Source organism: Nilaparvata lugens, chromosome 13, assembly GCF_014356525.2.
Source record: "Nilaparvata lugens isolate BPH chromosome 13, ASM1435652v1, whole genome shotgun sequence".
Classification (NCBI taxonomy): domain Eukaryota; kingdom Metazoa; phylum Arthropoda; class Insecta; order Hemiptera; family Delphacidae; genus Nilaparvata; species Nilaparvata lugens.
The window spans coordinates 22432001-22459845 of NC_052516.1; the positions used below are offsets into that span (position 1 = coordinate 22432001).

Sequence of the window (27845 nt, forward strand, 5' to 3'; positions counted from 1 at the left end):
TATATATTATATTATCCTAATCGTCATTAATCATGTGTAATTATAAAACATTTTGTTATATTATAGAGATCATCACTTTGTATTTGAGTAAATATTGTTCAAATTGAATAAATGATATTTGTAATTACTTTACTAATTTGGTGATATAATAATAAATATTAATATTTTTTATGACATGGGTTTTTATTGAGTCATGAGATGAGTCTAGTCCTTGAATTCACTTTTTCTTTTTGTTTACCTTTTCCTTTCCTTTTACAAAATACAGTAGGCTATTAATTCCGTTATTCATTCTTGTTGTTTGCTGAGGGTGATGCCCACATGAGCTCTAGGCTTGTGCGTGGGTAATGAGGCGGATGATAATGAGAGATGAATGGACCTACAGTTTTAGGTGGGTTTTATACTTATTAAACATTTTTTCTTTCTTCTCGTCATTTTTTAATCAACTTTAATTTTCATTGTCGAATTTCTGTTTTGATTTTTCTTTTATCCTGGTGTAAATTATTATTATAAAACGAAAATCCAAATTAAATGCTGTATTCACCCCGAAGACTTCTGCTACTGCAAATATTGACAACAGGGTAAATAGCTAGATGGAAATTCGATAAGCGCTACTATTCAGAAATTATTTGTCAGCCCGGGAATTTCTCAGTAATTTCCATCTGTATCCTTGTTTAGATGATTTATCTTATTTTTACTTTCCTTGCCCTATTACCATAGGTAAGGAAAGTATTGCTTTCCAAAAAAAATTAAGGTACCCTAATTTCATGTTTTCTATACGTTTCAAGGTCCCCTGAGTCCAAACAAATGATTTTTGGGTGTTGGTCTGTGTGTGTGTGTGTATGTGTGTATGTCTGTGAACACGATAACTCCATTCCTAATTAACCGATTGACTTGAAATTTTAAACTCAAGGATCTTATACCATGAGGATCCGACAATAAGGAATTCAATAAAATCCAATTCAAGATGGCGGATAATTACTAAAAAACCATGTTTTTCACGTTTTTCTCGAAAACGGCTCTAACGATTTCCTTCAAATTTATATCATGGATAGCTATTTATAAGCCCTATCAACTGACATGAGTCTCATTTCTGAGAAAATTTCAGGAGCTCCGTAATATTCTTCTGAAAAATGGCGGATAATGACTAAAAATCCATGTTTTTCACAGTTTTCTCGAAAACGGCTCTAACGATTTTCTTCAAATTCATACCATGGATAGATATTCATAAGCACTATCAACTGGCATGAGTCTCATTTCTGGGAAAATTCCATGAGCTCCGTAATATTCTTGAGAAAAATGGCGGATAATGACTAAAAACCATGTTTTTCACGGTTTTCTCGAAAACGGCTTTAACGATTTTCTTCAAATTTAAACCATGGATAGCTATTCATAAGCCCTATCAAATGACATGAGTTTTTTTCCTGGGAAAATTGCAGGAGCTCCGTAATATTCTCGAGAAAAATGGCGGATAATTACTAAAAAACCATGTTTTTCACGTTTTTCTCAAAAATAACTTGACCGATTCTTTTCAAATTCATACCCTGTATAGTTATTTATCAGCTCTATCAACTGGCATGAGTCTCCTTCCTGGGAAAACAATGGGGGTCCACCCCATCCTTGGGAAATGGACTTAGTAACCTCCTTCTCGTGCATGAGGTAGGTAGGTAGCGCCAGTTCATAAAAAGAACACATAGTCGAGATATTTCATCTGTAGAACAGCTGTTTTGACGACTTTAAAAAAATGACGACTAAAAAAATCATCGAATTTCACAATTATTCACACAAAGAAAAAGTACTTTGAAAACAATGATATATTTATATACATATACAGAAGTCTGATCGTAGTTTCAAATATGAGCAAGGAAAGTTGTGTGAGTGTACCACACCAGATTTTGTGATTCTTGCGTTGAACCATCCATTCTTTTTTGCAATAAGTACTCTTAACAATTGAAAAGCATCACTTCTACTTGAACTAGCTCTTTAACTTTGATCAAAAAATCGATTGTGTTGTTTATCTCAGAGTAAAAATATCGCATAATACTATAGTAAAGTCTTGTCAGATTTGTTCTAATAGGAAGCGTTAATGTGTTATTCATAAGAAATGCTGACAGTTTTAAGTGAACCCCACTGAGTCTGATGAGCCAAGATCAAGGCAAAATAATAAAATCTCAATTCAAGCCTGAACTTCTTTGTTGATTGAAAGGATTATTCAAAAGTGTTTAGCTCAATTAGTTTATGGCAATTTTATTGGAAGGCTGAATGCGATTCACTTTAAACTGTCAGCATTGATTGAATGTGATGCGTTAGTGTAATTTATAAGGTATTCTGACAGTAGTTGGAAATGAATAACACTACTTTGATATGAATAGATTTTGTTAATAGTTTTTTAATTTTTATAGAGTGGTTGGTTAATTGTCGGATGGAATTGAAAGGATCAGCGAAAATATGCCAACTCATTGTAGTAAATTATATATACAGTACTGAATTTCATATTATATTTATGTTAATAAAAGCGAAATGGCACTCACTCGCTCGCAGAACTAAAAATCTACCGGACCAAAAACGTTCAAATTTAGTAGGTATGTACAGTTGGCCCTTTAGAGGCGCACTAAGAACGGATTTGGAAAAAATTCCAAATATATGCCCAAAAAATGTTCAAATTTGGTACAGAAGCTCAGCTAGGGTGTAATAATGTTGTGTTAGAAGGAATTTGCAATAACGTCAAAGATACGCCCAAAATCCGCGTTTTTCCAGCGTTTTTTTGCGCTTTCTCAGCTTTATCGAGAACAAAATGAACAGAAAATGTTCAAATTTAGTACAGAAGCTAAGCTAGGGTGTAATAATGTTGTGTTGAAAGGAATTTGAAATAACGCCAAAGATACGCCCAAAATTCGCGTTTTTCCAGCGTTTTTTTGCGCTTTCTCAGCTTTATCGAGAACAAAATGAACAGAAAATGTTCAAATTTACTACAGAAGCTCAGCTGGGGTGTGATAATGTTGTGTTAGAAGGAATTTGAAATAACGCCAAAGATACGCCCAAAATTAGCAGTTTTTTGCGTTTTCTCAGTTCTTTCATCAAGTGATAGACAGAAAATGTTCAAATTTGGTACAGAGGTTTAGCTAGGGTCTAAAAATTTTGTTATGAGGTGACTTTAATATTTCATCAAAGATACGCCCAAAATCAGCGTTTTTCCAACGTTTTTCTCAGTTTTTTTGCGTTTCCTCAGTACTTTGACTCTCTGATGAAATGAAGGGTGCTCAAATGAAAAATGCAGGCAAGGGAAGCGAGCCCGCTGATCTTATTTTTGGACCATCCAGTCGGGGGTCCAGGGGGCTCCGCCCCCTGGCAAGACGGATATGGCGAGCGAAGCGAGCCTCACGGCTAGTACTATAATAAAAGAAAGAACTGGCTTATATGGAAAGAACGGGATAGGAAAGTTATGTTTGATGCATCATTACGTCTGAACTACAGGACTGATTATCTTGAAATTTTGTATATAGATTCTTAATTAACAGAAAATGGTTATAGGACTATTTTCAATTCTCCAAGATTCCATTACGTCAAGTTTTTAGTTTGTCAATTTGTTTGTCGGTCCCGGCTGAAGTATGACAGTCGTAAGGCACATTGACGGCTTAAATTACTATTCAGGTGAGGTGGATCCTTTCCGCAAAGGGACTCCCCACAATCAAGAGGCATACGAATTCACTTTTTTCAATAATAAATAAGTAGAATACTTGGAAAACTATAGCACGGGGGACCAATGCTATTTCTTACGACAATCGGAGCTCACTGTTGCCATTTTTATGCTGATTCTATCAAAACTATCCATGCTCTCTTTTTTGCTCTCTATTCTCTCACACAATTAGCTCTCTGTCATCTGTGAAATCTGGCAGCCCTGTACTCCTCCATAAGAGCAATACTGCAATCAAAGATTTGCACAGACCATCAGTAGAATTAAAATTTTGTAGGTAGTATAAAATATACTTTGATAAAGTTTATCTCATTACTTTGGGAATCCGATCTCACTAGGCATCACACCTGCAAAACTGTAGAAATAGATCTGAAAAAAAAACAAAATCAAACATTTTTCATTGCCATTAACAAAGACATGTTGTATAGACAATGTAGCATAGAGCTAAGCTGAATCATTACACATTAAAATTTGTGTAGGCCTACAAAATAATATAAAATAATAAATTAGAAAAGTAGTACAGGTCTTCTTGCTCAAACCTAAAAGTTTACATTTGTATTTTCAAAGAACTCCTCAATACTAAAAAAATGATTTTCAACCAGCCAATTATAAAATCTTCTTAAAACTACTTTCCGATTGTAAGAGTATTTACAAAGGCTGTCAAATTTATACTGTATCAACGAAGTATAAAATTAAAATACCTACTCTTTTGTTATTTAAGCAAGGCATAATAAACGTCATTGAGATAAAATGTTATTATTTCAAGGTCAGAAAGGTGAAAAATGAGTGACAGTAATAGAAGAGACTATATAAAGTAATATATGAAACTATAATCAAATTTCTGTATTCGAGTGGATGCTCTCAAAGATATCTTGATAACAATAACTTGGACAAACTTTGAGTAGCCTAAAATTTAGGTGGGTCCTTTAATCACCGTCAGGTTTTTTCTACCAGGTAAGAAATAACAAAATAATAGAACTATAAAACTATTCTCGAATTGAAAGTACTGCATTTTAATGTTGAACTAGTTCAGTCTCAAATCACAGAGCCACTGTTTGGAACACAACAATCAGAACGCTCTATCATTGATAAATGATAATAGTCTGTCTATAATAGTAAAAAGGACCAACCCATCTTAAAACTACTTTCCGATTGTAAGAGTATTTACAAAGGCTGTCAAATTTATACTGTATCAACGAAGTATAAAATTAAAATACCTACTCTTTTGTTATTTACGCAAGGCATAATAAACGTCATTGAGATAAAATGTTATTATTTTAAGGTCAGAAAGGTGAAAAATGAGTGACAGTAATAGAAGAGACTATATAAAGTAATATATGAAACTATAATCAAATTTCTGTATTCGAGTGGATGCTCTCAAAGATATCTTGATAACAATAACTTGGACAAACTTTGAGTAGCCTAAAATTTAGGTGGGTCCTTTAATCACCGTCAGGTTTTTTCTACCAGGTAAGAAATAACAAAATAATAGAACTATAAAACTATTCTCGAATTGAAAGTACTGCATTTTAATGTTGAACTAGTTCAGTCTCAAATCACAGAGCCACTGTTTGGAACACAACAATCAGAACGCTCTATCATTGATAAATGATAATAGTCTGTCTATAATAGTAAAAAGGACCAACCCATCATTGTCGTGCTGGTCTACTACAGTGACATTTACTTTCAACTGTCAGCATTATTTGAATGAGGAGCAATGGCGTCATTTATAAGAATTGCTGACAGTTTGAAGTGCATTTCACTAGGCTTGACAAAGGAGCTATGTTCTGGTTCAATAGTTCACTATTACTAGTATATACAGTGAGATCCATTTAAATTGTCAGCATTGTTTAGATGGCAATCATTGATGTTATGCATGAGAATTGTTGACAGTTCAAAGTGGATCTCACCATACATATAGCCTAAATCTCATTATCATAGATATTGTAGCACACCGAAGTATAGTTACTACAGTTTGAATTTTTGATTAGTTAATAGAAGACCACGTGTAGGCTATTATAGTTTCATTATTGTTTCATCTAGATTTATAATAAAGGAAAGAATTGGCTTATATACGTACGTGATAGGAAATTCACGAATTTTACGCATCATCACGTCCTAACTACTCTACTGATAAACTTGAAATTTTGCATATAGGTTCTTAATTCACTGATGATGGTTATAGGCCTATTTTAAATTCTTTACGGTCTCAGTACGTCAAGTTTTCAATTAGACCCTTGCAGAGCATGGGTCACCTGCTACAGTAAGGTCCACGATATTAATGGCAGTGGAGAATTCAATTCATTTTTTCCTTCTGAATACAATTCAAAGCAGTTACATAGAATCTTAAGCAATAAAGTTTATACAATTCAATAAACGATATAATATACTTACTAAAATCAAACAACAAAATATAGAACTATACTAAACAATAAAACTCTTGAGCTATCACAATTTTATTCTTGTATAAAATTCTTATATCAGATAGGAAAGAGCTTATATAGGCAACAAAGGCCTGTGCGTAAGCTCGAGTTATCCTTACAATATGCGTTATATATATATAATTTATTGTAAAGAGAGATCTAAATTTTTATTAGAGATCTAAGCTACATGAGAAAGATAAGAGATCAACGTTGCCGATCCTCTGTCTTGTCAAAACCTTCTATAGGCGGTAGCTGATACAAGTTCATTGATGTAATATTAAATGTTCATTCTGTATCGATGTTCAATAGCATCGATCACATTGTGATGGTTATTTTTGTATTATGTGTTTTTCTTACAATAAAACAATTATTCTAATTTGAATTTGAACAGTTGTAGATTGTGATGAATGGAATTCAAGTGTATAAAGTGTAAAAGCTATTCTAATCGAAACAAAAACCTATTTCTTTGTTTGCTGAATTAGTTCTAAGGGCTCTTGATTAATAATTCCGTAGCTGAACTTTAATGAAGTTCAGTGAAACGGTACCTTGCATAGGTACCGTTTTACAGTAGTGTATAGTTATAGTACCCAAAGACTCCTTGAAGTTGAGGTTGGATTTTCCTACTGTTAAAAGAAATCATTCGTAGATAAAAAACGAAAAGTAAGAAGCTGCGTATCTCTGATTTATTTAGCCTATTATTTATTGATTTATCCATCGCTTAAATCCATATCATTTAAGAACTCCAAACATTATAAACGAAATCAATGGCTTATGAATATATTTTTATTATAAATATCTTACCGTATTTCTTTATAGCATCTATGTCTCTTTGGAAGTCTTTATGACTTCCATGATTTTATGACTCTGAATTGATGTTTCGGTAGTGAGATTCACTTTTAACTGTCAGCATTCCTCATGCATAGAATTAATGTTTCCCATTCAACCAACTCTGACAGTTTGAATCTCGCTGATAGATGACTGACTCATTTCTTGCAAGAAATTCAATTTTGAAATTGTGCAAGCTAGTTTTCACATTATTATTACGCAATATATTTTTATTGCTCTGTCTTCAATGGAATCATTATGGGCTAGGATTCAACTTCAGCAGTCAATTGAAACATTACTAAAAACACAGCAATTGCTAATTCAAACAGTTCATCAATCATCCGAACAATATTAATACTTAAACTTTAAATAATTTTAAATTTTCCTTGAAAGTCGTAATCGTGTGTAAAGTGTATCATTAGAAATTTATGATTGGTTTAGAGATTGCGTTGTAGCATAGATGGAAATTATATAGTTATAGCCTAGAAGAAGTTGAAGTAATGTTTTTTAACAGTAATAGTTATAATTAGTTATACAATATTTTAGATACCGAGTAAAATAAATGAAATGAAAAAAAATTATTAGCCGGAGTAGGATTAACACTGATTATAATGAAAATACACTGATTCAAACATGACATATCATAATATGTGGTGAATGCTCCAAAACTTCAAATTTTACTCTTGCTCTCCACGCATCTTTTAATCCTTTATCCTTTCCTATTTTATTTCTACTCATTCTCCCTATTCTCTATCTTCTATTCTTTATACCTATAACCCTTTCTTCTATATTCTTTCACCACTACTCCTTTTCTGTCCATTCCATCATTTTCTCCATACAATTAATTTCTTATACTTCCATAATATTTTCTCTAAATACTCTAAAATCCTATCGCTTTTATATCCCATTCTACAATCTCTCTCCTCCCTATTCTATATCTGTTTGAAATAAACATCCTCCCTTCTATGTTTTTTCACCTATCTATTCCTTTTTCATCTATTCTATCATGTCTTTCATTCTCATAACTTTTCTCTCCATTCTTTCCAATCCTATCGCTATTATTATTTATCCAATTCTCCGTCTCCTTTAAATATACCAATTAGCCTTCGCTCCATCACACTTTCTTCACTCTATTGTAAAACTATGTTTAATCTCTATCTCTCCCTTTTTTTAATACATTCCTTTAAATTTCTTTCATATTGTACCAATAAATTCTTTCTTCACCTTCTTCTCTATCTCGTCATCTTTAGTATTGTCTCCTAAAAACTCTATCCACACCCTCATTCTACATCGCTCTCTATTTATCTATAGGTATACTTCTCTTTTACTTATAACATCTTCCCCAATATCATTTATTTACAGTCTTATCTACAGGTTTCCCCTAATAAACACCCACCCTTCTATTCTACTTTTTTCTTTGTCTTTCTATTTACCTTGGTCTACTTCCTCCTCCTCCTCCTCCTCTCCTCCTCCTCCTCCTCCTCCTTCTCTTCATTCTCCTGCTCATCCTCCTCCTCCTCCTCAGCCTTCTCCTTCTGCTCCTCATCCTCCTCCTCATCCTCCTCCTCCACCTCCGCCTCCTACCACTTCTCCTTCTCCTCCTCCTTTTTCATCTCTCACTGCACCTCCTCCTCTTGCTCCTCGTCCTCCTCCTCCTCCTCCTACTCCTCCTCCTCCTCCTCCTCCTCCTCATCATTCCCATTCTTCTCCTACTCCTCATCATCCTTCACATTCATCATCCTTGTCTTACAATCTATAATTAACCTATATTAATCTATTATTAATTTATAATTATTATTTGTGGTGAAATAAATTTTTACTTTACTTTACACCACTCATACTCTCCCACATATTGTATTCCTCTTCTTAACGATTCCTTCTACTCATTTCTATAATTCTATCTTTACTTCTTCTATAATTCAATACCCACTTTTTACCTTATCTATATCTTCGACCTTACTTACTCTTTCTTCTTTCTATCAATCTATTCTTTCTCCTCATCCATACCCATCAGCCTTTCTCCCTCCTTTCTCTCTCACTCCCACTAATAATTCTAATCATATCTGCTCTTCTCTCCTCATCCTCCAACCTATCCTTATCTCCCTTCTATCACAATCACTCTCTCTCTCTTTCATTTCATCCCCCTCACTTATATTTGTTCTTCTCTTCCTTCTCTCCAACCATCCATTTTTATGCTCTTCCACCCTCCTCTTCACACACACCCTCACTCTCTCATTCTCTCTCTTCCATTCTATCCTTATCACTATATGTTTGTCCTTCTTTTCTTCCTATCCAACCATCCTGCTCCTTCACCCTCCGCTTCTCTCCCTCACACTTTTTCTCTCACACTCCCTTCTCCTCCATTTTATCCCCCTATCTATTTGTCCTTCTCTCCTATCCAACCATCCATGATCATCCTCTTCCACCCTTCTCTTCTCTGTCACACCTTATTTTTCTCATTCTCATTCTCTCTGTCTCACAATCTCTCTCTTTCTCTCACTTCTATTTTATCTCCCTTACTATGTATTTGTTCTTCTATTCCTTCTATCCAAACATCCATGATCATCCTCTTCCACCATTCTTTCTCTGTCACATTTTCTCTCTCTCATTATCGCTCTCTCACACACCCACACTCACTCACTCTCTCTCTCTTACATTTTATCCCTTTTACTATCTATTTGTCCTCTTTCTTCTACTCATCCATCATCCTTCTCTTCCACCCACCTCTTCTCTATCTGTCTCTCTCACACACTCCTCCACATCATGGAGGCTCTCTCGTCAATTGGCTAAATGCGTTGATATTCTTCCTAAATTAGTTAACTAACTTCAACTCCAAACCAGCAACAACTAACCAACCAACTGCAGTCGCTCTGTGCTAGCTGAGCATCAAGCATCACGAGTAAGCCCCATCATCTAAGCCCCAGTTGATAGGCAGACACGCGCTAAGCATGCTGTATTTTTAGCTGGCTTCGAAAGTACTTTCAACCAAGTGCAACGTACTAGTTCTGAAAAAAAGTTCAGAAGAACTTACGAATCGGGCAGTGTGGTTACAGATACGAAGCCGTTTGTATACAGTGTTAATCGTGTTAATTTGAAGGGTTTTAAAAACTAAATTTCAAGAGTTTTTCAGTCAAGAGTTGTTAGAGGGAATAATTTCTCTCTAGCACAATAGTATTGAATAGTCTACTGTTGAATAGTGTACTGGGCAAAGCATCTTGTGTGTTACTGGTACTCCGAGTTGAATAGTTTTCAGTTGTCATAAAAGTGAACTGGAAGGTTTGCAGACCTTTTTTGTAGGATTATCTACTCTTTCAGCAATTTCACTTGTCAAAACTGTAATCTGAATATACTTTGAGAACTTTTTGTGAAGCTATGCACAATTGAAATTCGATCAGGAAAGTGATCAAAATATTAAGAACTTTGTTCTGAGACAGTTCTCAAAATTGGTGGATAAGCTCTGAAAATAATAATTTCTTTCAAAAGTTGAATTCCTTGAAAACTGGTGCTGAAATCGTATATTTATGTAAATTTGAAAGTCGATACGAACAATAATCTTTGCAGTTGCAGTTAACAACATAAAATATTTCAAATGTGCTAATAGCGACTAAATTTACCTCAGATTGTGAAGAACTATTCGAAGCAGTAGCTATTTCTCAAAATGTTCACACAGGATATATTTTCTTCAAGGACAGTTTCGAAGAGTGCGACAATGGTTTTCGACAAAAAATTGTATATTTTGACTTTATTTGTAATAATGTTCGTCGGGTTAAGCCAAGGCGTACCAGCTGGCGGACACCATAATACAAATTTCTACTGCCCGGATTTTCAGCCCCAAAAAAGTCTCGACTTGGAGCAGGTAAGATGAAGTTTTGAATTTATATTTTTCGATGTTCTTGTAGTAAATCTTCCCATTTTCTTTTAATTGTTTTAAGAGATCGTACTTTCATTTATTATAACAGTTTTCAAATGGCATTAAATTTTAAATATCACTCAAGTAACTGATTATATCTCAAAAGATTAATCACAGAAAAGTTTTTCAAACTCGATAAAACTCGACTTCTCCATATTCTAATACAGTTGGTACTAACATTTCCTATTTGAATTGCTATCCATAAAAAATGTAGTATATATAATACAATATGAATTATTTTTTCATCTTGTTCCAATTAAGGCTGAGTTCGTGAGCTTTTTGAATGCATTTGGAGGAAACTTTAGGCACTTTTTCTAATGAACTGATATTACTAATATAAATAACAATCAATGATTAATTAAAAATATAGGTACATAGTGAGGCTCTTGCAGCGAAAAGTCAAGAGGGGTAGGAAACGGTGTAGAATGATTGAGAGAGCATCCAAAAAATGTCAAATCCAACTTCACCCAATATAGAAAACCCTGATATATGCATTTCAAAAAGAAATCCTGAATCTTCACGTATTCAACATTCTTGAATTGAAGAAAAGTTCATATTTTAAGTACCAGTAGGTAGCCTACGTCTTAAAAAATAAATTTCGACATTAGTGAACCATAGACCTACCCTACTTTATAGTATTTTTGAAAACGGCTAATGGGTGACGGCTGTACAATATTAGAGTTCTCCTCTAGTCAATCCATCATAGTTCTGCGTTATCTACATCCATTGGACAGGATGTGTATTATTGAGCCAGGTAAAGAAAGAGATAATAGACAAGTCTAGGGCGTGGATAGGATTAACTGCTCAGGTTTATCTTCTGTCAACAATGCTGTCTCTATTGACAGGAATAGTTTGTTTAGATGACTGCTAAAGGGCCTTAAAAAGCACCCAGTTATATCTCACTCAAGTTATATTATACTGTTTATAGTTTTGAGTACGGACTTTCATTTCTAAAACCGTTCAAATGAATTGTTATTGCATGCATTCATTAACCAGCATACCGTTACCGTACTTTAATGATGATGGTTTCTTGATCCATTCCAAACTGCGATATATTAACATCTACTATTTTGTTATTCTTAACAATGACATATAATTGATTGCATGTCGGTGTTAGAAATTATGCATCATACGTTTTATTTACTATCAGGTAATACCCAACTAATTTGATCGTGAACTTGATTTTATAATCAGCTTATAAGTTTTGATACTATTGTATACAGTTCAAATATCATTGGACTGAGAATTTGACTCAGATTGATCAATTCTCTACTCCATAAATGCTAGTAAAAATCATTAATACATGTTAAAATTTCTCACTTGAAGTCTATTCATGGCTATATTATTGAGTTACAAAATCAAAATGTAGACCAAGAACTGATACCCAATACAACGAATTGGTCGCTTGAGATACCGTACGTTACAATGGGTTTACACTGCATTTCAATTTATCCAGAATTGTAAGTTTCTAGGTTACTATTGGTGGAAAATCTGTTTTATCGATACTAGATTTATTCAATAGCACTGCATTCAAATACATTATGTGCTACCAATTCAACACCAGAAACACCCACAAGATTTTCAAGTACTGTACCTCCTTAGTTTTCAATGAGTGGCCTGCTACTTAAGTAACTAAGTTACCAAGTACACCATCAGAAGTTGAATGACACACATGGAGATAAATGGGGAAGTGAGTGTCAGCTGCTTTTTAACCTTTTAACCCATCAAGGTTCAATGGCATGCTGGAGTTGACAGTGAATCATTCTTGTAATAATTGATCTCAAGGATCTTTAATGGCAATCCTGTCTCATAATTTTAGTCCAACATTTTCAATTCTGATACTATTTTTAGTTCAATTTAAAGTGTTGTTCCCATTTGAAGCATTCGTTAGAGATGCATGAACACTATCAAGTGTCGAATAAATTTGGAACGTGAAAATTGAGCATGTATAGATGTTTAGTATTGTTGAAATCGTTCTTATACCTTCGATGACACCCTTTATTCTACTTAAATAGAGGGAATAATAAGTTATATTAGGACCAATAAAGTAAGAATTTGTGTATTCCATTGAAAATACTAGGGTGAGTTTACACTTTGCGCCAAGAACACGCGCATTTCACTTTCCATCAGCTGATGATATTCTTATCATAATATCTGTATTTTTTAGTTTTTACATAAACAGTTAGATACATTTATGCATATACAGTGGAAAGCGAGTGTTCGTGGCGCATTTCTTTCTTTCTTTTATTCAAATCTTTCTTTTTTCATTCAAGAAATAAATAAATAATCAAATCAAATACAATATAATTTCCTAATTTCTAATATGTGTTCCCTATAGGCTACCCTGTGTGTGGACACTTGAATATTTATGTAATAAAATATTAATATATAGATTTAAGTCTTTAGGTACGCACTTCTAAAATAATTTATGGAGTGAGTTAAAGTTCTGAAAATTCAGACTTTTCTACACCTTCCAACTGTATTTTAGAAAGTATCAATTGTAATTGAGAATAGTCATTTGTATTTGAGAATACGCCAGATGTAAATGAGAATATAGTCAATTGTATTTGAGAAGTCATCACTTGTAATATTGAGAACTACCTTATTTGAGAAAGTATCATTTCAATTTTAGAACATACTATTTGAAATCGAGAAGTTGTCAGTTGTAATTGGGGAATGATTTAGATCAATCTGGTGTGGTACACTCACACAACTTTCCTTGCTCATTGATCTATAAGCCTCATTAACGAGGATAATTTAGGGAATAACATTAATTATGCCGATTGGCGGCTAAATGATTAATTAAAACTACGATTATACTATTGTGATTGTGTTCAGAGTACATTTTCCTTTGTTTGAATGATGAAATTTGAGGATTTTTTAAAAGTTGTCAAAACAGCTGTTCTACGAATAAAATATCGACATGGTTGTGTTCTTTTGAATAAACTGCTCTACCTACCTACCTTACGCACGAGAAGGAGGTTACAAAGTAAATTTCTCAAGGATGGGGTGGACCCCCTGTTAATTTCTCAGGGAGGAGACTCATGCCAGTTAAAAGAGCTGATATATAACTATACAGGGTATTAATTTGAAAAAAATCTGTCAAGTCATTTTTGAGAAAATTGTGAAGTTTAAAATTTCAAGTCAATCCGTTTATTAGGAATGGAGTTATCGTGTTCACAGACACACACAGACCAACACCCAAAAATCATGTTTTTGGTCTCAGGGGACCTTGAAACGTATAGAAAATATGAAATTAGGGTACCTTAATTTTTTTGGAAAGCAATACTTTCCTTACCTATGGTGATGGCAAGGAAAGTAATGAAACGTATAGAAAACATGAAATTAGGGTACCTTAAATTTTTTTGGAAAGCAATACTTTCCTTACATGGTAATAGGGCAAGGAAAGTAAAACAATTAAAAGCCGTAAACATAGAGACTTTGATCTTCATCAAGTATTTCAGCAATATTTTACAAAATGATTGGAGACAAATGTCGCGTTGCCAATATATACATAGAAATGATACTCATTAATCATTCGTAAACAGTACAGGGGAAACATTTTCACCATTGAAAATATTAATTTGCCCCCATGCAAAGCCTATGGTAGTAATTGGAATACTGTGTACGTAGTACAGTATCCTTTCCTGTTCAAATCAATCTGTACTGTAGGCTACAGAAGAGTCACGACATATCAATTGAAAAATTTTCTCATTTTTAATTGATATCTCCTCATTTACATTTGTCGATTTCTCAAATACACTTCACTATTCTTAATTACATGTGATGACTTCCCTAAAACAATTGACTATTCTCATCTACATCTGACATTCTCTCAATTACAAGTGACTATTCTCAAAAATAGTTGATACTTTCTCAAATTAACTTGATACTTTCTCAAATACAATTGGAAAAGGTGTAGTATTAATTAATGGATATCACATTAATATAAATCTTCTTATTCCTAATAAAGTTTGTAGTCCAGTCACCAGGTACTTTCTGCTGGGAAAAACTCCGAACACACCAGGTGCTTTTTACAGGTGCCCCAAAAAACGGAATTTTGGTTCCTCTTCCAGTTTTCTGCGGTTATCGTCAAATTGAGTCATTGGACAGAAATAATCAATCCCGCCTTGCTTTTAGATATTAAAATTTCGGATAAAATGAAATTATCCAGAGCTCTCTGTTTTCATTGAGGGCTGAGTTACGATTTTTCAAAAACTGGCCAAATTTTCGGAAAAATCTAAATTTAGAGGAATTCTCGTTTTCAATCGACTACGAGTATATCTTCCGATTCTCACAGATTTTCCGATTCTCAGTTTTACTAAATTTTTGTATCCAAACTGTCTAATACTCCAGAATCATTGCACGAAAGACTCAGATTGTTGAGGATTAATTCCCCAAGCGGCCCTTTTTCTCTACCTGTAGTGACTTGACTTGACTACCGAATATTGTTTGAAAGTTGCGAAAACTAAATTTCCACCTCTTCTTCAAGTACTTAGTATATAACAAGCTTATTCCTCGAGTATAATAATTATACTTATATATATATATATATATATATATATATATATATATATATATATATATATATATATATATATATAGAATATAATGTTCAACTATTCTTTGTAGTTAATTTTATTATCATATCTGAAGAAAAATATTTTTACTAAATTTTGCCTAAGCACGGTGTTTCATAAAGCTGAGGGTGACTACCCCCTATCCAAAGAACAACAACGCACCATCAAAACTTGGAAAAGTTCAGCTCCTGCCACTCATAAATTGGGGACATTATCTGTTTCCAATGACGCAGTCTGCGTTGAAACCTTGTGGACATCTCTGTGTATACCAAATTTCAGGAGAGTGAGTAAAAATTTAGCTGAAAGTGAGATTAGTCTTGTTTTTACAGTTACAAACTTTTCTAAACTCCGTAAATAAAATTGGATGACTTGGATAGAAAATGAGATGTTCTACAAGAATGAAACTCATACTTATTTCACTTGAATTAATCGTTCATCAATATTATAAGCAAATAACTTGTCTCTGAAAATAGAATTCATCTGTTTTTTTAATAGATTTTCTCCTCTATTTTACTGATAGAAGTTTCTATATCTTAATATAAGAGAGTAAATTATATTTACTGGGGAAAAGTACTCCACACAAATTTGGCTGGAACGTTTTGAAGTTATAAACGAAAATCTGAGTGGACGGTTCTACAAATTTTCATTTATTTAGATTGAAGGTTGTGGAAGCCTGAATCTCAAGAAAGTATTGCGACTGGTGAACTGGAAGAAATTATTGTAAGCTTCTGCGATCTAGCGGCAGAGTTGGAACTAATCTTTTCAGAGACACGGCTTTAGTTTTCTTGATAATACAAACTTTGAGAACAAACAAGTAAGGAAACAATTTGAATATAATAAAATTATAAAAAAATCATCACCTAACACTTTTTTTCTAGAGGAAAATCAAGTCGCAATTTGTGGAGAAAGATTTATTTGTTTAATATTTTTTTGTGAGATCTCACCGTTCCGCCGTTTTTCATGAGATGTCAATATTATTTAATAATAATAAATTCTCATATTTGAGATTGAATCTTTTTTAAATTGATTATAGGCTATGCCCACATTGTTGAAAACGATCTGACGACGCTGCAAAGCAAGTATAAAAGAATAGCGCTATTTGCTTAGTGGAATGATAAACCAGTATAGCAACACCAATGTTAATCAAATACTGCCATTATATCGTGGACCTCACAATAGTTAATTCTTTCACCAGTAGATTGAGTGAGCGTCCATTTTTCCAATTTCTGTAGCTGTTCTGTTTAGATTACATTGTTTTAGCTTTTCATTTGATAATCAAGCACCAAGAGTTTTCGTTCTTTATAATTCAAATACTGTACTTCAAATTCTATGTCAATTTTTGTTTGAAACATTTTTTAGAAAACTAAATTTCCTATCTATTTCACTGACTACGGCCCCTGATAGATCAGACTGGCCTTTGGACTTTTATGGGATCAGGTCTCGCTCCGTCTCAGGAAGTACTGGATCCCCAGCCGCAGGGTTGCTGGCTCTCATGGTGAAGGGAAAAACGACAACCAGAGGGAGTAAGATAACTCCGTCCCTGGGAGTTGCTTGGCTTCTGGGAGTATGGTCAGGACCATGGGAGGTCTGGACTTTCCGTCTATGGGAGTAGCTGAGCACAGTAAAGCCTCTGGTGGAGTTTCGGGGTTTTCCAATGGGGGACCAGTTTATGGGAAACCCCAGGGTACCCCAGTCTCTGGAAGTAGCAGGAATGTGGAATATCCTAGGTTATGGGATCCATGGGTATAACCACTACCTCCGTTAACAAAGCCATAGTGCATGACATGTGGTTGATGGTAAAGTCATCACAGGTGAGAAGAAAGAGGGACGTATTCTCTAACTTGTCTACAAGCAAGAATAAAAACTTCTAGTCCTCAATTGCACACGTCTCCAAGGTGAACCTTTGCACTTCCACTGATCAGGCGCCCAAGAGGAGACGTGATCGTGATCATGGGGGGGGGGGGTGTTTCCACATACTATGATGCTGTAGACCTACTTCCAAGACGGAGGCGTTATACCACTACCTCCGGAAACAAAGCCATAGTGCATTCTGGTGACGTCAGCATAGGAAGGGCTCCTACACCATTAAACATTTGTTGATTTCAGCTGATCTATTTCAGCTAGTGTTTTTATTGGTGTAGGAGCCCTACCTGTGCTGACGTCATCAGAATGCACCTATGGCTTTGTTTACGGAGGTAGTGGTATAACGCCTCCTTCGCACTGAAGTAGGCCTACAGCATCATAGTATGTGGAAACACCCCCCCCCCATGGTCACGATCACGTCTCCTCTTGGGCGCCTGATCAGTGAACGTGCAAAGGTTCACCTTGGAGACGTGTACAATTGGGGACTAGAAGTTTTTATTCTTGCTTGTAGACAAGTTAGAGAATCTGTCCCTCTTTCTTCTCAATACCCTTTTATGAAAATTTCCTTTCTCTCAATTTATCCACTCTCATTGGCATTTGCAACTAATCATCTCAGCTCTTCAGGTCTTACTATCTCATCTCTCTATTTTCATTTTCCCCACTTTATCTTGTCCTTCTTTCTCTTCTCAAACCCCCCCCCCACCACCCTCATAATGATTCTTTCAAACAATTTTCTCAGTTAGTGGCTATGGAGAAGTAATAGTACAACATATTAATTCAGTTCCGATTAACATTTCAATTTCAACACATCGTATCTCAATATCGGCTAGCGCACAAGTTTATACTTAAGCTAGTCGAGTAACAATTGTCACCTGGTCATATGGGACATATATATGATTCATATATTTATCTCATATTGATCAGGATTTTAGAGTTTTATTTTACGAAAAGTTTAATGAACGGTGTTTCTGCCTTTGAACAGTTTTGTCATCGACAGAAAGATTGTTTATTTCACTTGTTATCAAAATTATTGTAGTTTCTCTTTTGTTTTTCATAAACAAACGTGCTCGGCTTGTGCGACTGATAAAAATATGTAGATAGCTACATGGTGCTATAGGTGCCCAAGCTATAGGTGCCCAAGGACACCAGTTAGCTATACCTCTATCGGATTTGCAGCGATATTTTGATCTTCCACTTACGACTTGTCTGGTGAAGGAGAACTCCATGGTGTTTAGCTTAAAAGTACCGTTGGTCAGCATCGGCGGACAGTTTCAATTGCACAAGTATGTGAGGACACCTATGTATTTCGACGGCCAGATTTGTCAGCTTCAGCAGCAGGATTTCGTTTTGGCGCGGAGACAGGAGGACGGTGAGATTCAGGTCATCTCGGGAGATCATCTCTCTTCTTGTCGGGCACAGGACGATTTCTTATGCTATCTTCCGCGGCTGGTGCATGGAGGACATATGTCATCGAGATGTATGCATCACTTGTTTGCGGCGACAGAGCTGAAGGACATCCAACAATATTGCAGTTTAAGCTGTCGTCCAGCTAAGCAGGAGTTGGAGATCGTCGAATTTTCGCCTTCGGAGTATATCGTCGCGAATATACAGGCCAACACTACAGTCACTTGCGAGGGAGGTTCGTTTCATCATCTTCAACCTATTCCGGGAGCAATTTATGTGGTTTTACCCTGTCATTGCGAGATTTCGGTCGGCGGGAGAATAATGGTGAGAAAGACTTTTCCGTGTGACGCAAATGTTGATAAACAACCTCAGGTTCTCCATTACTTACCTTTGCATTGGGTTAAGTTTAATTCGTTGAAAATTGATGTTTTGCAACCGCATTTCAATCCTAATTTTGTTAATTTTAGCGAAATTTTAAAAACTGATATAGATATAAAGGTTCCGGAATTTACAGTTCAAGACGTAATATCGTCAGATATATTTCACAAAGTAGATCTTCCAAATTCTTGGGGAGATGTTGTAAATTCCTCTAGTTTTGTTTTTTATATATTATTTGGCTGGTTAGGGTTTTTAACTTTATTCTGTGCATATTTAGGCATCAAGTTGTATGTGTGTAAATTATCTGCTGTAACGGTAGCACAACCCAAGATACATATAATCGATAGTTAGGAGTTATATAGTTACTTTTTGATGGATTAACTGTTTATTGTTTTTTTTCTTGACTATAATTATAGTTATGAGTCATAATGTACTTATAAAGTTTTTTTTTTTCTCGATTTTTATTGCAGCTTTTGAAGTAGTTCAATGTTGATTCACAAATAAATTATTGTCAATTGAGATTTTCTTTTCATAATAGTTGAATATTCATGTATATTAATGTGTATAATATTGAAAGTTAGTTTCATATATAATCAATGTTATTGTGCAGCATAGTTTCATTTTGATTTTGATTTGAATGTTTGTAATTTAGTTTGAGTAACCTACCTTTCTATGTGAATGTTTGATTTCAATGTATAGTAGCATTATCAAGTCAATCAGGCACACGTTTGTTTCCCGAGTATATTATTTTGTTTAATCATTATTTATTTTTTTTTGTTCCCCTCTTGACTACAGACTCAGGGACGAGTCTTTCAGCGGGATGGGTGATGTGTCACCTGGTCATATGGGACATATATATGATTCATATATTTATCTCATATTGATCAGGATTTTAGAGTTTTATTTTACGAAAAGTTTAATGAACGGTGTTTCTGCCTTTGAACAGTTTTGTCATCGACAGAAAGATTGTTTATTTCACTTGTTATCAAAATTATTGTAGTTTCTCTTTTGTTTTTCATAAACAAACGTGCTCGGCTTGTGCGACTGATAAAAATATGTATTTGAAATGGCTTCATGTTTGGCATTGACTGAGTTATATATTAATACCCAAAATTTTTACTAGTGGTGTGTGAGCTCGTTCGTTAGGACTGAGAGTAAAAGTCCGGCTGTTCTGGTGAAGGGGATAGATTTTATTCTTGTTTTATAATACAGTTTTCCTGTCACAGTTCGGGCAGTTTAAAGAGAATTGTATTATTGAAGAAGAAGGGATCTGAACCCACTTCATTAGATCAGTTTTTTATTTATTTTTCATTATTAATTAACGTCGCGATTAACCAGTGGATGCCAAATTGGGGGCCATTATCATAAAGGTAGGTGACTACTGAGTCATTGTTTAAAATTTCCATATTCACAACAAATTTAATCTTCACTAGCAGCCAAGCGAGTAGCCCTTGAAAATATTCATATTTTTATTGTTATTTCATAATTTATAATTATAATTCTAATTTTTGTACAAATAATTTATTGTTTTGTTTTAATTATCAAAACCAGTACGATCATTTCTTGTTTTCATTTTCCCCACCTTTACATACTCGGTGTAGGCACATATTGCTTACATATTTGATGGAGGTTTATCCTGCCGTCCAGATATTGTTTACACAATATGAAAAATTATTTGACTCTTGCAAACAATGTGAATAATATTATATAACTATAATAATTCCAATCTAAAATATACTTTTTTCAGGAACAATAATACATTTTTCTGTCATTTGCACAAAAATTGTGCAGTCTGTCTATTTGTATTGAAACTTTTGGTAGAAATTTGGTAAATTTGGTTTGATTCGAATATTAACCAAATTTCATTCTCTAACAATTTACCTCAGTTTTTCCTATTTTTCTCTATTCTATCCACATCTTATATCCCTGTGTGCTGGAGGGGAGGGGTATCCTCAATACCCTCTCTGAGAATGGACTTCTTAAGGTTCAAACTTCACCGTTTCCTGTGAAAACATTATAGTAGTACCTTAACTTTAGCATATATCCTCACTTTTCTTGCTCAATATTATAGTAACTCATTAGTTTAATATCAGAGCTTATTTTGTGCCGGAACGCACGCAACGGAACGGCGTTGAACGACCGGAACGTAGTGTAGTTGCAGCTAAAATATCACAACTCGCGTCCACACGCATGTGAATGAGTAAATATGACACAATCATGGGAGAGGATACTCCGTCTTTTGAGGATCAACTGTGGGTTGCCTGAAGCCTTTCAAACCTTTAAGGTTTATTCATCTTTTAGGTCGTGTTTATACTTTACAGTTTGCCTATACGTCACTGTATGATTTTCATATGATTACCATTCAATTTGATCAAATCTGTATTTGTTTCACATTAAACTTAATTCAAAACATACTTGAAACTGGGTTTTGAGGCTGAATTTGGAGAATTTTCCCGGGGGTGGGCCCCCGGACCCCTTTCCCCTGGGGGGTATTCCATACCCCCCGGTAGTCGGGCCAGCCAGAGTTCCGGCACCTGAAAATTTACAAATTAAGCACTGTTTAATATGATTCACCATGTTATTTTACCGCTACTGGTATAATTTATTTTCAACGCTGGATTTTAAATCTTGTTTTGTTAATCACATGAATAAAGGAATCTGAATCTGAATCCCTTATCTCATTTCTCAATGAAGGCAATATTATTCAATTCAATTCTCACCCTCGTTCTACCAGTGTTCGACTCAATTCTCATGATTTGTATATCATGGAATGGATAAATAAATACATTTTGAAGAGATTGAATTTTCTCACCTTTTTAAACATTTTTTTTCAGTTAATGGGCATGTGGTACGGCATAGAGATAGTGCAGCATCGGCACGACGGCCATAACGAAGGCAAGAAGGTGCTAGACACATGTCCAGTCCTGCACTTCACGCGCATGCGCAATGATCAATTGCGTCTGTTTTGGCATGAGGACGTGGGCACCCTCGAGTACTTCTTCAGCATTCCCGACCCCTACAACCCGGGATTCTGGATTAGCAGTGGACCGCAGAATGGTAGGTTTCAATGCAATATCTAGTTTGAACCAAGTTTAAATTAATCGTGGATTAAATTATATCATCAAGCTATTGTCGCATTCATTATAATGTTTTACAATAATAATAATAATAATAATAATAATAATAATAATAATAATAATAATAATAATAATAATAATAATAATATAATAATAATAATAATAATAAAATTATACAGCACTTAACCTGAGGAATCCTAATGGTCGAGAGCCCTTGACAGTGCATGACTACAAGGCAGAATGGCAACAGAGGGAACTGCATGGGCGCTACTGTAAGCATCTGAACTCCGATCATAATAATCATGACCTTTCAAGCAGGTGGCTGACAGATGGAAGTCTTTTCCCAGAAACAGAAGGCTTTATAATTGCTATGCAGGATCAGGTTGTCGCTACCAATGCCTATAGAAGACATATCATCAGAGATCTGAGCATAAGTGATAAATGCAGGCTTTGTAACGCTGCAGTAGAAAGTATTCAGCACATAGTTTCAGGCTGCTCAATATTGGCACCAAAAGAGTATTTGAGGCGACATAATAATGTTGCAAAAATAGTGCACCTGAAATTGCAGCAGGAATTTGACTTCTTTGAAGAAATGCCCCCATACTATTCTTACTCTCCTCCTGCATTTATTGAGAGAAACCAGATTAAGATCTATTGGGATGTTCAAATGATCACTGACAGGCAAGTCATTCATAACAAGCCTGACATCCTAATGTTGAACATGAATCAAAAAGAAGCCTTGATAATTGATGTAGCCATACCAGCAGATGAAAATTGTCAAAGAACAAGAGGTGAGAAATGAGGAAGTATCAAGAGCTAGCATTTGAGCTCAAAGATATGTATGGGCTCAATAATGTTAGAATAATCCCAATCGTAATATCTGTGAATGGTCTGGTTCTTAATTCAACAGTGGAGAGCTGTAAGGCTATTGATGTCTCAGAAACTCTGGTAGGGAAAATGCAGAAGTCTGTTCTGCTTGATACAGCTCGCATAGTACGCCAAACGCTCCAACATATTTGGTAAAATACTCCATCAATAATAGAAAATAATGCCAAGAGGTTGCAGAAATTTTGCCCCTCTTCGCATAAGCTATCCGCAACTGCGTGAAAAAGGAGGATAATAATAATAATAATAATAATAATAATAATAATAATAATAATAATAATAATAATAATAATATCGTGTGACCTGGCTGGCTCAGGTCTAGTGTCAGAGTTTTCAGGTCGCAACTGATCAATTTCAGGGCAACTGATCATGTTTTACAATGATTTGATAAGCTGATTGTTCAAACTCGAAAACCCACATAGCCCGGGCTTCTGGATTAGCAGTGGACCGTAGAGTGGAGGGTTTCGATGCAATAGCAAGTTTGAATCAAGCTCAATGCAAACGTGGATTGAATATCAAGCTATTTTCCCATACGTGTAACTATTGGATTAGCCAATGGTTTAAATGTTTAAGCTCGAAAACCCCTCTACAACCAGGGCTTCTGGGTTAACAGTGGACTGCAGAATAGTATGCCTTTCAATGAAATACTATTTTAATTTAAAAGGCTGTATGTTCAATACCTGGCAGTTTGAACGGAGGTTAATTCAATACAGGATTAATGTGTAACTAAGGTGTTTCTAGGATACAGATTGAACCATAAAATTTCTAGATGCAATATAGGTTTAATAGTTGATTAGAATCAATAGTGTCCTAGAAAACGTGCATCTAGAACAAATGTTTATTATGTTATTAGAAATGTTTGCTTGTGGCGAATCCAAAGTCACTCTCTGAGTCTGAATCTCAACTTGTAGATAGATGGAGAAATCTTCACAGATTTCTCTGAAAGAAAATCCAACGAACCGCCTCATAGCTCTGAGCCTCAAGGGAAATCTTCACAGAACTCTTCACAAGATGAGATTTTCCTTGAGGCTCATTAGCTTTGAGGCAGTTTGTCGAATTTTCCTTTGATGAAATCTGTGAAGATTTTTCTATCTACAATTCGAGATTCAAACTCAAAGAGTGTCTTGTGATCCGCCGTTGCTTGTGGTTGCTTCTTGCGAGTGCATTCAGAGTATGTTGCAGTGCATTGCTGCATACAGACTTATGCGCCATTAATACTCGCTGTCCATCAGCTGATGCTATGACATGTGTTGTATATGTACAGATTATAATTAAAACTTCAGCTGATGAAATGCGTAAGGAATTTTTTGTTCGTGATTCACGACTATCACTTGTTAAGAAAACTGTACGGTTGTTTTTTCAATTATTTCTTCTATTGAAAAGCTTTTTCAATTATTTCTTTGAGATGTTGTATAGTTTTCGATCAGGAGAGAATAAGTCCATTTCATCGTTTGCACAGTCGAAGCTTAAACTGAATTTAATCAGCTGGTGGCTTAAACTCGAAATGAATCACATAACAAACAATAATTGATATGGATTTAATCCAGCTCAAGATAAAATTTAGTTTTTTTAGTGTCAGTTTAAAATAAATGTTATCTTGAACTGGATTAAATCCATATCAAGTATCGTTTGTTATAATGTGATTCATTTCGAGTCTAAGCCACTAGCTGATTAAATTCAGTTTAAGCTTTGACTGTGCAAACGGTGAGTTATCAAGCAGCCCTATGAAAATCTTCACAAGTGATAGCCACGAAACAAATGTTGACGAGCTTGAGTTGTTTACTTTTTCAATATTTATGAGCTGAGGAGAAAAGTGAACCCCATAAATGTGAGATGCCTGTTTTGATCTCCTAAGCCTGATATTGAGCATAATAACAGTTCAACTTGATTGATAATTAATTTAAAAAATTGTCACATAATATTATAATGTGATATTTATTCATTCAGCGTATGGCAGATATACAACACATCATATAAAGCTCATGCTTTTTCAATTACTTCTTTGAGATGTTGTGTGGTTTTCGATCAGGAGAACATGAATTTGTGTGATCACCATCATTTGTTAGTCCATTTAACGTTACCCAATGTGCACCATGGATGCGAACTAGCGTTACCCATATTTAATTGAGTAAAAAATCTGATCGCTGGAACAATTTTGAGGTTGAAGAAGGATGAAACTCAATTTTCAATTTTCATAAAAAATAATCATTTTCAAAATTATCTTCACCATTATAAATGTTCAAAATAATATAAATAATATAATTTATATCCAGTATAATGTGATAGATACAGAGTTTAAACCTCTCCTGATCCTGTTCAGGATCTTTTGGAACAGGTCGGTTGATTTTGGATGGAGTTCACACTCCAAAAAAACTATTAGTACTCTTCAACCACAAATCGACCATTCTTATTATTTTATCGACTAAATTGCATTTTTTGCTGTTGTTGCAGGCACACTGATCCGCAAATCATATCGGCAGTTCGCGGGAACCGTGCAGGTGATGAAGGCAGTTGGCAGCCATGTTGTGGTGACGTTCTGCTCGCCCAACTCAGAGCTGTTCAGTGTCATCCTCTCGCGCCACAAGCAGCTAGATCTCATCGAGATCCGCGGCGTCAAGAATATGCTGACTAGGCGCGGTCTCGCCATCGTTGGAACACGGGAAGCCTGCCGGAACCACGCTTTTGCCTTAACTGCTAGCAACTTATTACTCATGTTAATGGGGGTTCTGGCTTTGAAGGGTGTTGTTTGGTAGTTTGAAGAGCACAGGGGTTTGTATTGAAAGAATTTGAAAGTGTTCTGATGAGGGGTTCAGGAAACCATTCTAATGGTTTAAAAGAACAGGCAGCTATTAGAAAGAGAAGTTGTTTTGATAGCGTTTGGAGTGATCTGGAGGTATAGGAGATTATTTTTGAGGGGTAGAGGGATTGGGTTTTGGTATGGTACTATTAAGCCGTGTCCACATTGAACAAATGTTCGACGAACATGATTGTTGAAAAAGTTTGAGAAAATTTTACTGTTTGACAAACAATGTACGTGTCACCAAACAAAATATTTGTAAGTGGGAAGAACAGGTATTATGTTTTACAGCTGTCAACACTGAAAATGTTTGGAAAAACAGAAATTATTTGTTTGACAAAGAATGATTGTCCAAACTTTGTAAAATGTTTTTCCCTGAGCTCCTCAACAAACATGTTCGCCGAACATGTATGTCGAACATTGTTCAGTGTGGACACGGCTTTAGTTTCGGGGTTTTATGGGTTCGAAGGTGTTTAAACGTGATCTTGAGGTTCGCGAGTCTGTTTTAATAGGTTTTGATGAGTAATGATTGTCTTTTAAGTGATCTGGGGGTCTAGTGGACCATTTTTGAGGGATGAAGGGGATAGGTTTTGATACTATTAGTTTTGGGTGTAATGGTTTAAAAGGTGGGTGGTTGTTTTAAGAGAACGAGGGGTTTGTTTTAAAAGTAATCTGAGGGTTTGGGAGTCTGTTTTAATGGTTTTGAAGGGGTTTAGGAGACTATTTTCATGGTTTTGACGAAACGGAGTCTTCAAAGGTGAAATAACAAGTTCATTAGTGTATTGTTTTTGATGATTATTGAGTATTACTGGTTTGACAGGGTAAAAAGGGTTTAAAAGATTATCAATATAAATTTCTATGATATGTATAATGCTCTAGAGAATATTTTCTTATGTTACCGTCTACTTCTATCTACCAGTAATCTACTACATAATTTGAATTCTATGTAAATCAATAACATTTATGTTTTGATAGAAGTCTCACCTAGAGCTTTCCATTTGAAGCATTGAGTGATTTAAGTAGAAGTAGAAATAGTAGGAAAATTGCAGGTAGAATACACTTTTATACTTGTATGACAAATTAATAATATTGTAGATAGATAGATAGGCTGCCTTTATTTTAACCTGGAGGGCGAAGTTAGGGCGCAGATAATGAGAAGGAAAGGGAAAATCTGTAGTTGGAAATTCACAAGATCTAAATCAAATTTTCTTCTTAGCATAATGCACTTTCAATATTATTTTTCAATAGTGGTTATTAGTTCTTGAATATGAATCAGCTCTTGCTTTATGCAACTGTACAATAATTTTGCAGCTTGGTATGAGAATAGACCCCTTGTAAAAATAGCAGGCAAAGAATCACTACAATGTATCATAAGAAGATTGAACATGAAAAGTATTGAGTTAAGAAATAATGTATATAATAAGTCATTGAGAATTGACGACAATTCTAATATAGTACTTCACAATAAATTGTACATTACTTACATAATAAGCACAAACTCTATTGTATTATAACGCTAATATTGAATCAGAAGATTTATTTATATAGAAAGCTGTGTTTCTATTTTTAATAATAAACGCAATACTGTTGTGAAATTATGGATTTTTTATTGGATTGACACGAAACCCTTCTCTCATTCAATCCCACTTTGATAGATTACATAGATCACCAAAGATAAGAAGATAAATAAATTTCATTATGAATTGGAGAGGGTTGTATGGTGTATAATGGAGGGCAAATAATATTTGCCTGTTTCAGTGTTCCATAAAAATTGAGAAGTCTTCTAATGAGACGGAAATGACTAACAATAGTATAAGCAACAATTTGAACAATCAAAATAAGTAATGGAAACAAGCATTGAAGAATAGTATAAGCATACACCAGGACCAGACACACTTATATTTATTACTAGGTACATCGCTCTATGATTTCTCAGGGTGTGCGTATTTTTTTAGTATAGCTCTTCTTTTACTAGACTTCCATGGAAGAACGTTAATTAATAGTTCAAGTAC

At 34.8% G+C, this 27845-nt stretch overlaps 1 protein-coding gene across 1 annotated transcript; it reads left to right on the forward strand.

Annotated features, from left to right (window-relative positions):
• Nucleotides 1-10462: 10462 nt before the first annotated feature.
• On the forward strand, nucleotides 10463-27428 carry LOC111051982. Its single transcript, XM_022338575.2, has 3 exons — nucleotides 10463-10795; nucleotides 21909-22131; nucleotides 25488-27428. Exons 1-3 carry the CDS (start codon nucleotides 10598-10600, stop codon nucleotides 25787-25789), a joined length of 723 nt encoding a protein of 240 aa, XP_022194267.2. The 5' UTR covers nucleotides 10463-10597; the 3' UTR covers nucleotides 25790-27428.
• Nucleotides 27429-27845: the final 417 nt, after the last annotated feature.